Below are 13,285 nucleotides of genomic sequence, written 5' to 3' on the forward strand. Positions count from 1 at the left end.
AGGGTGGCTAGACACCAAGGGGGCAGGCGCAAGGATTGGGGGTGGAGGGTGATTGATAGGAGGACAGAGACAGGCTAGGGACAGAAGAGACTATAACTACTAGAGAACACCCCCTACAGAACCTCAAATTGAATCCAGGAGTCCACAGTCTCTATATTACTTTGCTGTTAGTAAATAGCTGTGAAACTCACTGGCAAAGTGTGCATCTCCTAGCCTCTAAGTGGATTCATCACTGGACAACAGTTAACTATTGCTACCAGTTGTAGACATCTGCGCTGTGGATCTGAGGGCAGGTCTTCACTACAGGGGAGGGGTTGATTTAAGATACGCAAACTCAGCTACGCGAATAGCGTAGCTGAATTCGACGTATCGGAGCCGACTTACCCCACTGTGAGGATGGCGGCAAAATCGACCTCCGCGGCTCCCCGTCGACGGCACTTACTCCCACCTCCGCTGGTGGAGTAAGAGCGTCGATTTGGGGATCGATTGTCGCATCCCGAGATGCGATAATTTGATCCCCGAGAGATCAATTTCTACCTGTTGATTCAGGCGGGTAGTGTAGACCTAGCCTAAGTGTCTGAACATGGCTGATGACCCAAGCTGGTGGTCAAATATGGTTCTCCGTGATGGTATTTCTCATTTTTCTATTTTTTTTAATTTGGAAATTACATTGAAAAGACTATATTAAAAGCACAACTTGCAAAATCAAGCACTCAAAAGTCCGGAAATGCCAGAATCAAGGTTGACTGTGCAATCTTAATTCATCCCCCTTGTGCCAAATTCTGACATTCCTAACCTTTGAGTGTTTAGTTTTGTAACTTTCACATTCTTTTAAAATGTAACAATAATAAATAATGATATTCCATATGTATATACAACCTTTAATCGAGCAAGATTGCGAAGTACTTACAAACTGCGCTACTGACATGCAGCCATCTCTGGGGTGGAGAATTGCAGCCAGTGAGACAGCAATAAGCAGCACACTGGAAAACACTAGCTGGTCTGGAAATATTGGCATGAGTAACAAAAAGTGCCAAGGGATCTTTAATGACTATACAAAAAAAAAAAAATATAGGACCTCAGTTTTAAAAAGTCAATGTACATCTCTACCCCAATATAATGCGACCCAATATAACGCGGTAAAGCAGTGCTCCGGGCGGGCGGGGCTGCGCACTCTGGTGGATCAAAGCAAGTTCGATATAACACGGTAAGATTTTTTTAGCTCCTGAGGATAGCGTTATATCTAGGTAGAGGTGTACTTAGAATTAGGGTTACCATACGTCCGGATTTTCCCGGACATGTCCAGCTTTTTGGGCCTTAAATCCCCGTCTGGGGGGAAATCCCAAAAAGCCGGACAGGTCCGGGAAAATAGGGAGGGAGGGACCGGCGGTGCTCGGGCGGGGGCCAGGCCGGGGCTGGCGGTGCTTGGCCGGGGGCTGCGCCGGGGCTGGGGCCGGCGGTACGGAGCCGGGGGCTGGCGGTGCTCGGCCGGCGGTGCGGGGCCCGGGGCCGGCGGTGCGCAGCCGGGGGTGCTCGGCCAGGGGTTGGGGGTGCTCAGCTGGGGCGGTGGTACTCGGCCCGGGCCCGGTGGTGCGGAGCCAGCGGTGCGGGGCCCGGGGCCGGCGGTGCGGGGCCGGGAGCTGGAGCCGGCGGTGCGGGAGCCGGCGGTGTGGGGCCGGGGGCCGGTGCCCCAGGGCCCGAGCCAAGCCGGCGGGAGACGCCGGGGCCAGAGCCTCTTGGCCTGGGCCGGCCAGCCGCCGAAGGGAGCCGCTCAGCCGTGGGGGCCGGACTGGGCTGCGCCCCCCCAGCCCAGCTTGCCTGCTGCTTCAGGCTTCCTGCGAATCAAATGTTCGCGGGAAGCAGGGGAGGGGGAGGGGGAGGGAAAGGGGGAGGGGAAGGGGCGGAGCTGGGGCGGGGCTGGGGCGGGACTTGGGCAGGGGGCGGGGAAGGGGCGGAGTTGGGGTGGGGCCCGTGGAGTGTCCTCTTTTTGGACACTTAAAATATGGTAACCCTATTAGAATGAGATGAAGTGTTGAATTTACCTTACTAGGGTTCAAATATGGTTTTATCAAGTCAATGTTAGTATTTCAAACCTGATGTTTAAACATAAGCCATCCCCTCCAGTGTTACACGGAGTTCTGCAGAAGCCAGTTCAAACTACTGAGATGCCAGGTTGGAACAAAGCCAATCAGTGTCTCCAGTGTGCTGACTGCAAAACAGTAGATGCTTTGCTCATTGTTTGCACTAAAATAGATGAGGGACATTATGTTCTGGCTCAGGCCCAATGTTTGCAAATAATTGCATCAGTTAGCACCTTGCAAATCATCTGCATTGCAGGGACTTAGCTATTCTCAGAAATTAAAGTTTGAATTTTGCATGTTATTTGTAACAAAAGGAGAAATTGCCTTTTGGAATTTTGGAGCAAATCTTTTTCAACCATAAAACAAATATAACATGAAATCTAATGCCTTTATGGAAGTCTTGCTCTCTCCCTGTTAAGATAATGGGTGTAACTTGCAGCCGTCTGTGACAATGGGGCTGCTGCATCACACAGCAAGATCCTTGGGGTGAAGTGCAGCAAGGCTTTAAAGTTAGGCTGCCCGGAGCTCGTGTTCAGTCAGCACAGCTTGCAGGCATCAACACTCCCCGGGCGTCCCCATATAAACCAGGAGTTTCAGTGGGTTTGTGTAGCTGTGACCTCCCCCACTCACTGAGGAATTTCTGCTGCTGGAGCACTTCACTTTTGACCAGTTCAGATCCTAAAGTGAAGCATGCCCTTGGAATGCATTCAATGCGAGTACTACCCTCAATTATTTCCCTGTGACCAGGTCAAAGGAAAAAATTCTTATTCGTTGGTCAGCAGGAGCAAAGTGAAATTCCTCTTAAATCTGTTGTAATGTAACAAATATTCAACTTACACTGAGAGTAAAGGCCTACAAACTGCAGCCTGATACGGCAGCACACTCAAAGATAGAACAACAAACTGTGCAGCATAGATGAGCCTATCAGAAAAAGCTCATTCAATCTCATTACGTTACAGCGGTGTAAGCGTGCAGGACTCACCCCTGCGGCGCTTCCTGCTGTCTCTTCCGGGAATTAGCTTGTCCAGTCTCCGGAGCGTCCTCTGCAGGCCAGTGTCCCACTGCCACTTATCCCCCATGTCTCTCCCAGACCCAGTGCTCCAAACTTGTGTAGTTTTAGCTTCTTTTGATCTTCATTCTTACTTATTTTGCTTCCTTTTCTGTCCCTACTTCCCTTTCCCGAAATAAGCAAACAGAAAATAACAAACCAGTAACTACTTTGTCTGTTCTCCAGCCACCACACTTAACTCACTTAAAATCACTACCAGTATCTCAAAGCAATCAGCTCTGCACAGATCCTGCTCGACTACGCCACTGTGACGGGTTGGATCACAGAAACCCCCTTGGGAGCTGCCACCCAATGTGCAAAGACTACCCCTGCTCCTGTTTTCCCTGCCAGCTCAGGACTCCAGCACCCTGTCTTGCTGAGCCAGACACTCCCGTCTGGCTCCAGACACAGCCCCAGGGTCTGAATCACTTGTCCCAAAGCTGCAAGTTTACCTGAAAACAGCTCACAGAAGTGTGCTTGTCTTTAGCACTCAGATGCCTAACTCCCAATGGGGTCTAAACCCAGATAAATCCGTTTTACCCTGCATAAAGCTTATGCAGGGCAAACTCATAAATTGTTCGCCCTCTATAACACTGATAGAGAGATATGCACAGTTGTTTGCTCCCCCAGGTATTAATACATACTCTGAGTAAATTACTAAATAAAAAGTGATTTTATTAACTACAGACAGTAGGATTTAAGTGGTTCCAAGTAGTAACAGACAGAACAAAGTAAGTCACCAAGCAAAATAAAATAAAATGTGCAAATCTATGCCTAATCAAACTAAATACAGATAATCTCACCCTCAGAGATGCTTCAGTAAGTTTTTCTCAGACTGGACACCTTCCAGGCCTGGGCACAATTCTTTCCCCTGGTACAGCTCTTGTTCCAGCTCAGGTGATAGCTAGGGGATTCTTCATGATGGCTCCTCTCCCCTTTGTACTCTTCCAACCCTTTATATATCTTTTGCATAAAGCGGGAACCCTTTGTCCCTCTGGGTTTCCACCCCCCCTCACTGGAAAAGCACCGGTTAAAGATGGATTCCAGTTCAGGTGACATGATCACATGTCACTGCAAGACTTCATTACTCACTTGCCAGCACACATATATACAGGAAGACTCACAGGTAAATACAGCCATCTGCAGACAATGGGACTCATCAAGATTCCAAACCATCCTTAATGGCCCACACTTTACATAATTACAATAGGCCCTCAGAGTTATGTTTTATATTTCTAGTTTTAGATACAAGAGTGGTACATTTCTACAAATAGGATGATCACACTCAGTAGATTATGAGCTTTGTAATGATACCTTACAAGAGACCTTTTGCATGAAGCATATCCCAGTTACATTATATTCACTTATATTTTTATAAAATCATATAGACTACACAACGTCACACTGACATACCCACCGCCTGCTGCCCGCTGCATCCCTCCTCTCCTCCACCCCCTTTTCCCCCAAAGGCCTCTCTGTCTGCCTGTTGGTTGCTGAGTCGCTCCACCCATCTCCCCTGAGACTCCCACCACCCACCAGTTGCCGCATCCCTCCTCTCCTCCACCTCTCTCCCCCAAGACCCCTACCACTCAACATGTCGCTCCTCTGCTCAACCCCCGTGGAGGAAGGGAGGGACTCAGTGAGTGGCGGGCGGCTTGGAGGGGATGGAAGAGAGGAGGGACTTGGCAAGCAGTGAGTTCCTCTGGGGAGGGACTGAGCGGGGACAGGAAGAGGTGGAGCATGGGCAGGGCCACAGGGGAAAAGAGGGAGGGGCCACCATGGCCTAGGCATCTGTGCTCTCAAAGGCAGCGGGTCGGCGGCTGTGCCACAGGGGAGGCTTAGCTTCCCTGGCCTATTATACCCATCGCCTATGGCCATAGCCAAAAAGCAGGGTTGATTTTGATTTCAGCTTTACAAATACGGAAAGTTACTGATTGATTTTTTCCCTCTAGCTGCAGTGAAGTCCTTTGCTGAGGAAGAAAGGGTTTTGGATTTACAGTAAATCTGATATTATTTGCTGCGTGTGAAATGCCTAAGACTGGGGTGACTCTCTGATGAAACATTTTGCACCTGGGTTGGGAGTTTTCAAATTTGGAAACATTATTTGACTTGGTCTAACTCCTGAGGTCCATACCCAAGGTCCAGGCATGTGCCCTTGATTTGTGTTCAGAGGAAACACTCTATATACACATCTGCAACTCCTACACAGGGTGTATGTGTATATCAGTGTGAGGGGAGCTGTCCCTTGTCCCCTCTCCCCACCCCCCACAGTCCTGTGGAGCTCTACAGAAAGGTAGTACAGTTCAATCTGTAATCTTTTTCTGAATCCCACTCCTCACAGTGAGGATTTTCCTGTGTAAAGAGAAAATTGTATCTTCAGTTTTCATTGAGTCCTTCTTCAAGCAAAATGCCCCTTGCTGACAAACAAGAATCTTTAGTATTTACATAGCACAAGTTTCCCCATAATTGGAAAGACAAGATCTGAAATTAAATTTCCCTTGGAAAATAGTGGTTTAAATGAAAAGAAAGAGAATTAAGAGAAACACATGTTTCATGAAACCCAAAACTTTTTTTTTTTTTTTAAAAAGGTCTGGACAGTGTATGAAACTCAAATGTTCTTGCATGCCTAATTAAAGGGGCATAAGATTTCACATCAAATACACCTTCCCCAGTTTCTCTGGCTAAGTCTTTTCCCAAGTTATATTGACATAAAAGATTTGATTGGTGATGTCCCTTTAATAATCCAGAGAGAGGAATGCTGGCCAAGAGGACGGTTTCACAGCAGCTGGGAAAACAGTTGCTGAGAAGGAGAAACAGTAGGTTTGGTGAGCGGCTTGTGCCCCAGAGGCAGCTTTGGATGGGAAACACCATATAAGATGTTGTGGGCATCATGTAAACTTGTGGCAAACAAAAGCAGGTGATGATGTCCCAGAAACTGCAGGAGAAATTAGGTCTTTAGAGCAGGAGCGAGACTGAGCTCTCTAGGAATGTATGACAGGAGCCCCATGACTTGACTGCACTATCACCATTACCTGTCTCTGACTCCATGGATGCAGCTGAAGCAGTGCTGAGCATGGTTTGCCTTTGTCTACATTGCTGCTAACCTGTGTTCAGCACTGGCTCAGCAGCACCTGTTGCCAACACCTATTGTCAGCAACAGGTAATTTCTGTGGTGTGTTTAAATGCTGAGACCAAAGGATTTGCCCTTGGGAAGGAACAGAAACTTGAAAGGACAAGGCAGTGAGAATTCATAAAGAACAGACCTGCGGAAATAACAGTTCGATCATCAGAGAGATTAGGGAGAGAAAGTGAAGAGGAGCAGAGTATAAATGTGTTCCACATACAATAGGGAATTTAATAACATTAGGAAGTGAAACTACTTTCCACTGTTGTATGTATATTAACCTTGGGGCTTGGTGGTATACAATCTGAGTGATATTTTATGGATGCTCTATGTAACTCTGGGCAAAGAGGTCATTGCTGTGTGGAGGCTCCTTTGCTAGCAGCCTTCATAGGTTTGGACCTTTGAGAAGGAGGACATCCAGTGGCTGAACATGGTAGCAGCAGACTCTATGAAGGAGTTCACAGTGGATTAAATACACCCCAGTGCCGAGGACTCTCAAAAAAGCCAATGTACCATTTACACCACGCTTAAATACTTAACATTGAGCTTAAATGAGGCTTGAGTGACAGCAGAGGCCCTGTGCACTGGGGTGAATTTCACCCAGAGTGAATGATCAGTGAAGACTTAGCTGCTTACCAGCTGGTGTCCTGATTAAGTATCACTGGTAAAATCTTTGAGCCCGTGTGCACTGCAGTTTCTTTACACTCATATTGTTTTTGTCTTTTCTTCTCTTTCTGTGTTTTTTAACTTTCACATACTGCAGGTGAACAGACGTGGGTCAACATTTTCAAAGCCAGGGATCTAACATTTGGCCCTACACCCATTTTTAAGCACCCATAGTAAATATGAGTGTGAGGAGCACCCAACAAATCCCACTGAAGTGAATGAGATCTACAAGTGTTCCACACCTTTGAAACTCAGGCTGTTTGTATTTGGGTGTTTCAATACAGACTTAGATGTTTAATTGTAGGTACCCAGGTTCAAATATTTTCCCTTTTGTTTATAAAGCCCTTATTATTATAGCATTTAAGTGCTATTTATAGAAGCTAATAGAATTTGTAAATATGCATCTTAGAAGAGAAACTTAAAAATGAATTAAAGCAAAACATACTTGACCAAATTCATCCTTTGTTGTAATGCTACTGAATCAACGGACAACTCAAAAAACATAAAATTGTAGGATAAGCATGTTTCCACTGTACAAAATAAATAGGACTCACAGAATGAAAATGTACAATATCTTCGATAATATCCAATAGAAATCAGCCTTTGCAGCTGCTTGCACACCTGCAGATTGTTTCAGTACAGTACTCCATCCATTTACTTTCCCTTTGGTAATAGCTGTGTAATGCCACTGTATGCATTAAATGGCTACCCAAGATTTTCTGACGAGTAATTATAATAACATTTAAAATAATGGAGCCAGAAAGAACTCAGGTTGAGGGAGGGTGAGTGTGCAGGGATGGCAAGCAGAAAACCATCTACCTCCTTGTAATGATTTGATCTAGAATCATTGACAGACAATGACAATGGGCCTTGGTTGTCATCTTGGTTGCTTTTCCAACAAGGGGTTTCTCCAATGCTTAGGGTGACCGTATGTCCCGTTTTGGTCAGTGCAGTCCCTTTTTTAAGCTCTGTCCCAGCCATCCTGACTTTTTTGGCAAAACTGAGAGTTTACCACATGAACTGCTTAATTGTTGCACCAAAACCTGGCCTTCTTGTCTCTGAAAGACCCATCCCAGATAGTGACCACCACCGGAACTCCAGGAATGGAATCCTTCAAATTCCAGACTCCTTCCACTCACGGGCACACCAACAAACCCTAAAATATGAGCCAAAACCTATCCCACTTGCTGTGTCCAAATAGACCTGCAGGTTGGCCTAAAGCATGTAAGCATCCCTCCATACAGACACCCATTTATAATGAGTGAGGAAATGGTGCCAGATCGCCTGGTCTTCCTTCATCTCTGCAGTGACCCTTATAGTTGGTGTCCCCACTAGTAGAAGTAGTGAACTGCACACAGAAGGTGTGCTCAGGAGCTATGACTTTGCATGCAAAATTCAAATGGCTCAACAGGGATTGGCAATCCCTCAAACAAACCTTTTTTTGGCCCTGCTGACACACAACCATATGTTTTAGCACCATGAGCTTGTCCAGAGGAAAGCGTTATGCCCCTGTACCATGTCAAACTCAATGCCTAGGTATGTCAATGTGGTAGCAGGGCCCCAGTTTTTTCATTAATTGGGGGAACACCCAATTCACCTGTGAGCTCTGGAAAAACCCAAAGCAGCCCCTCACACTCACCTGATCTGGCCTTCCCTGCAAACAGAAAATCATCCAGTTACTGTTACCTGTTGCCATTCTGCACACAGGTGCTTTTGTGGCATCTTATCCTATCTTTTCTTCTCCTCTCAGCCTTATCCCTCTCCTCTAGTACAGGTTCCCTGAACAGCAGGGAAAATACATCCATATGATCTGCCTGCCATATCCTGTCCCGTGTTGACTGGAGAAGATGGGCCCCAACTGATCAGAAGCTGCTGCATTCGAGATGGCATGCAGATCGACATAGTAGAACTACTGGGTTGCTGCAATAAAAGCTGTGGGGCAAGTAGTGAGGGTCTGAGACCATAAGGCTGGGAACGAGGGAGCCAGGGACTGTAGAGCCATGGGGCTAGCAGCTGTGACGCCAGAAGCAGTAAGGCCAGAGGCTCATATATCAACAGCTGGAGAACCAGGGCATTGGGTACCACCCCCACAGACACCCAACATGTTCTGTGACCCCCCATTCATGTCCCCCTTGGACTCCCCGAAAGGTCTGAAGCCACCTAGAGCCCCACCATGGCTCCCACCAGAACTGCCTGCCTGAGACCATGGGGCCACACTAGGAGGACTGTGCTGAATTCTAACATGCCCACTGAGGGAACGGACCACCAGTGCCTGCCCCCTATACTCCCACTGAGCCCCAACTGTTTGTGAATTCACCCTGCTGCAGGACCCAGGGCATCTCCTCTTGCACTTGACCCTTGTTTTCCTGGGCTCCAAGCTGATCCAAATTGAACTGCATCATCTCCACAACTTGCCCTATCCCATGTCTCTTAGGACATGCTTCCTTTCCTGGCCACTTGCTCTTTCCTCTATCCTTCCTGCCTTTTCTGGCCTCCTGGTTCAGAAGAGTCAACACGACTCCCTGCATCAAGCAGCTGTAATCATCTCCTAGCCCATCCTGCTGCCCCATTGGGTCTAGGTCCCAGCCCTGTAGCCAGCTAGCCATGCGTCCTGCATAATCAAACAGGTTTTGGTCATTGCTCAACTGCTGCCTATGATCCATGTGCTCTGGTCCTCCTTGGCTGCTGGAAACAGCAAACAGGAAATGGCCCTACGCACAGGGCTTCTATCCTGGCTCCAAATTTTGTGCCAAATCCCATGAGACCTCCAGTTACCCTGGAAGTCCTGCGGGGCTGGAAATCTAATGGGACCCAGCCAGCCTTGTCCTCTTTGCCCTCTTCTCTCATTGCAAGAGCCATCAAACTCAGCCCTCGCTAGGCTCAGGGCCCTCTAGTGACTATTGAGTCTGTGACTACAATTTATTCAAGCACACCTTTCTTTACTGTTACTTTGTCTTCCCACCCTCTTGCTAATTCACCTGGTGTGGATTGTCAGACTCCAAGCTTGTGAACTCTTGGAGGTAGGTACTGTCATTGTGTTATTTTACTGTATCTAGTACAATGCAGGCCTGCTCCCTGAGTGGGGATCTTACATGCTACTGTAATAGGAATAATACATTTAATTATTATAATAAACATGAAGGCTATGATGCCATTTTTGTAGTCACTTTTTAGAACTGACCATGGCAACCATAGAGTCAAAGAATTGGGAGAGTGACCTGGATAGACTAGAAAGATGTATATAATTCAGCTGCCAGCTGTAGGGAACAAATGACTCCTGGAATATAGCAAAGGCCTAGTGGTGTCTGGGAGCTGTATCTCATTAGAGGTGATCCACAATTCTATCCACAGGCAACTGGTTTAAATTAACAAAGTACCTATGGTTGGTTTGTTGAATGTACCTGGTAATGTTTATTCAAATTGCAGGCAGCACTTTGTTGATCCTGTGACTAGATTGCCCCCAGGATGCCACCTAGAACTGGGGTACCACTGAGCCCACTGACCCACCAACATGGGCTCCCTCTCACACGGTATTGTTGTGACAAAATGCAGAGCCCTCCACCCTGCACTTTCACCAGCATTCATACGGGTAGGGACATACCCAGCTGTAGTTACATGCAGGCTCTCTGACCAGCCCCTGAATAGGAAGGCTACAGTTAAGGCAACTTGCAGCTCCCCAGCATGCATTCCCTCTGGAGTATAAACCCAAAATTATACTGTCTTTTACTGCACAGGGAACTGTACAACATAAGCTCATAAAGTTCACCCCCTCCCCCAACATGGAGAGGAATATGCAACAACCTTTGCCCCTGAGCTATGATTCCCATACATCTCACTCCAACTCACTGGTTTAGATAAATCAAAAACAAGTTTATTAACCACAAAAGATAGATTTTAAGTGATTATAAGTGATAGCAAACAGACAAAAGCAGATTACCTAGCAAATAAATAAAAAATGCAAACTAAGCTTAATAATATACTAAATAGATTAGATATGAATTAGCAGATTCTCATCCTAAGAGATAATACAAGCAGGCTGCAGATTCTTAAGGGGCAAGCTTCACTTCCTTTACAGCTTGAAATCCCTTTAGCCTGGGTCCAGCACTTCCCCAGTTCAGTCTTTGTTCCTCAGGTGTTTCCAGGCATCTTCTTGTGTGAGAAGTGAACACCAGATGATGTCAGTCCCTGCCTTATATTGCTTTTGCATGTGGCAGGAACCCTTTGTTCCCAAAGCTTTGTTCCCAGACCAGTCTGTGGAAAAATACTGACATTCCAAGATGGAGTCCAGAGGCATGTGGTCTCATCACATGTCCTTGTAGAGTCATAGCAGCCATTACTTGGAGACTGTCTGTAGCGTTTTCAGAAAGACTTCCCAGATGGGCTTCTCCTAAGGCCTCTTGCTTTTTCTTAATGGCCCATTGCCCTGAATAGGCCTTTCCCCATCCACTATCTAGACTGAAAGCATCTTGTCTAGTGGGCGTTACCCAGGTGTAACTGCATTTGAAATACAGATACATAGTCAATATTCATAACTTCAGATAAAAAAATGATACATGCATACAAATATAATTATATTCAGCAAATCATAACTTTTTCAATGACATCTCACATGACTTCTCTTGCATAAAATACATTATAAATATGTCAATCATATAATAATATCACTATGAAGAATATGGGGCATAGTGTCACATATCCCAAAACACATTTGTTTCTTAATGTGGTATGTACATCCTTCAAAATCTTTTTAAAACCAAAACAATTAAGCAAGCAACCCAGTTTGGGAAAAAAGGAGTCTGAAAAGCATAAAGATTATCATTTAAAGCACTTTTTTGACTCCAGTAACTACTGACTTTTTAAGACTGTTTTTAGTATTAACACTTCAATAGGCCCAAATAGATTTATAGGATTTTCAGCTAACTCACTGAGGAAAATTTGGTGAGATTTGTTTTTTATACTTTTTTTTTTTTAGCAGGTGGCATATTTTTGCAAGACTAAACTATTTGCCAGGGAAGCAACACATCAGTTTACATTAGAAATGCTATCTTCTTTGGAATGTAAAGATTAGAGAGGTGGGTTTTTTTTGTTTGTTTGATTTTTTGTTCTAAGTGAAAATTCTGATTCTGTGAGAAAAGAGCTGGTGCAAAACTCGCAAACAAAAGAATTACAGCAATCAACTAGAAATGAAAAACTAGTCCATTTATGGGCCACTACCTTTCCATATAGTGTGATACAGGAGGGCCAGGGAACAGTAGAAGAGTAGTAGAGGGGAAATATATAAACCCTAGGCTAATTAAGGTGTGGTTCCCTGTAGACTAGGGAAGGTTGCTACAGGTTAATTGAAGCACCTGTAGTCAATTAAGGCCCTGTCAGGAACCTAATAAAACCCCCTGCTTGAGGCAGTCAGGGAAGGAGGAGGAAGAAAAAGAAAAAAAAGAAAACCAACCAACCAACCACCCACCCACCCCCCCCCCCCAACTGGAGCTTGGAGGTGTGTTGTGAGATTTGAACGACCAGAGAACTGAAAGGAGACCCTGCCCCAGCATCTAAGGACTGGAAGTACCCCACCCAAGGGGGAAGAACCTGCAGGGGTTGTGAGGGGCTGGGGCTCAGAGTGAGGAGCAAACCCAGACCCCTGCCCCACTTCCCTCCTCTACCACCTTCCTGGGCCACTAGTGGGGACCTTAGCACCCCAAGATCAGGGGCAAGGGGTAGCATCTTAGGCCCCCTGCCAAGAAAAGCACAGGACCCATCATACTAACATCAGCCATCTTGCCACAATAGGTACTTAAACATCAATAACACAAATGTTTAGAATAAGGCACAAACATTTCATCACTAAAGGCCTAGCAAGGGAGCACCATACCCTAAAACAAAAGCTCTAAAATGAGCAAAGACAAACCAACCAAATAAGTATGTGCTTTTCTTTGTCTTTGGTCATACCTGGCTTAATTTACATTAGAGAGACAGTCCTTTGTCTGGAACAGGCATAGTTTAGGTACTGCTTGCCTGATACATTTAAAGAACGTATTTCCAGAACATATGTATAAAGTCCTTTGTGGGTGTATTGTACATGCATCACACAAGAATATTAGTGTTCAATACGTTATTAGTTTTTCAATGATATATTGCATGCCACCTGTTGGGTATATATCATGACCACAGCGTGCCAATTGGCACTGATGTGCACTTAGGGGCACACTCTTATATAGCATTTTGCATCAGTATTTCAAAGTGCTTCACAGTCTTTAATGTGTTTCTCCTCACCCATGAGGTAGGGAACTATTGTTATCCCCATTTTACAGATGGGGAACTGAGGCACAATTAAGGCTAAATGACTCGCTCAAGGTCAGAAGTTCAAGGTGT

General features: G+C 45.8%; 1 protein-coding gene across 1 annotated transcript in view; it reads right to left on the bottom strand.

The window, feature by feature from the left end:
- Nucleotides 1-10,827: 10,827 nt before the first annotated feature.
- The window catches only part of LOC128835073 (elongin-A-like), a 53,448-nt gene continuing 50,990 nt past the window's right edge, over nucleotides 10,828-13,285 (bottom strand). The window contains exon 11 of the mRNA XM_054024421.1: nucleotides 10,828-11,413. Coding sequence (XP_053880396.1) covers nucleotides 11,400-11,413 — 14 coding nt within the window. The 3' untranslated portion in view covers nucleotides 10,828-11,399. The remainder of the gene's footprint in view (nucleotides 11,414-13,285) is intronic.

The sequence above is a fragment of the Malaclemys terrapin genome, chromosome 3 (assembly GCF_027887155.1).
Source record: "Malaclemys terrapin pileata isolate rMalTer1 chromosome 3, rMalTer1.hap1, whole genome shotgun sequence".
Taxonomy (NCBI): domain Eukaryota; kingdom Metazoa; phylum Chordata; order Testudines; family Emydidae; genus Malaclemys; species Malaclemys terrapin.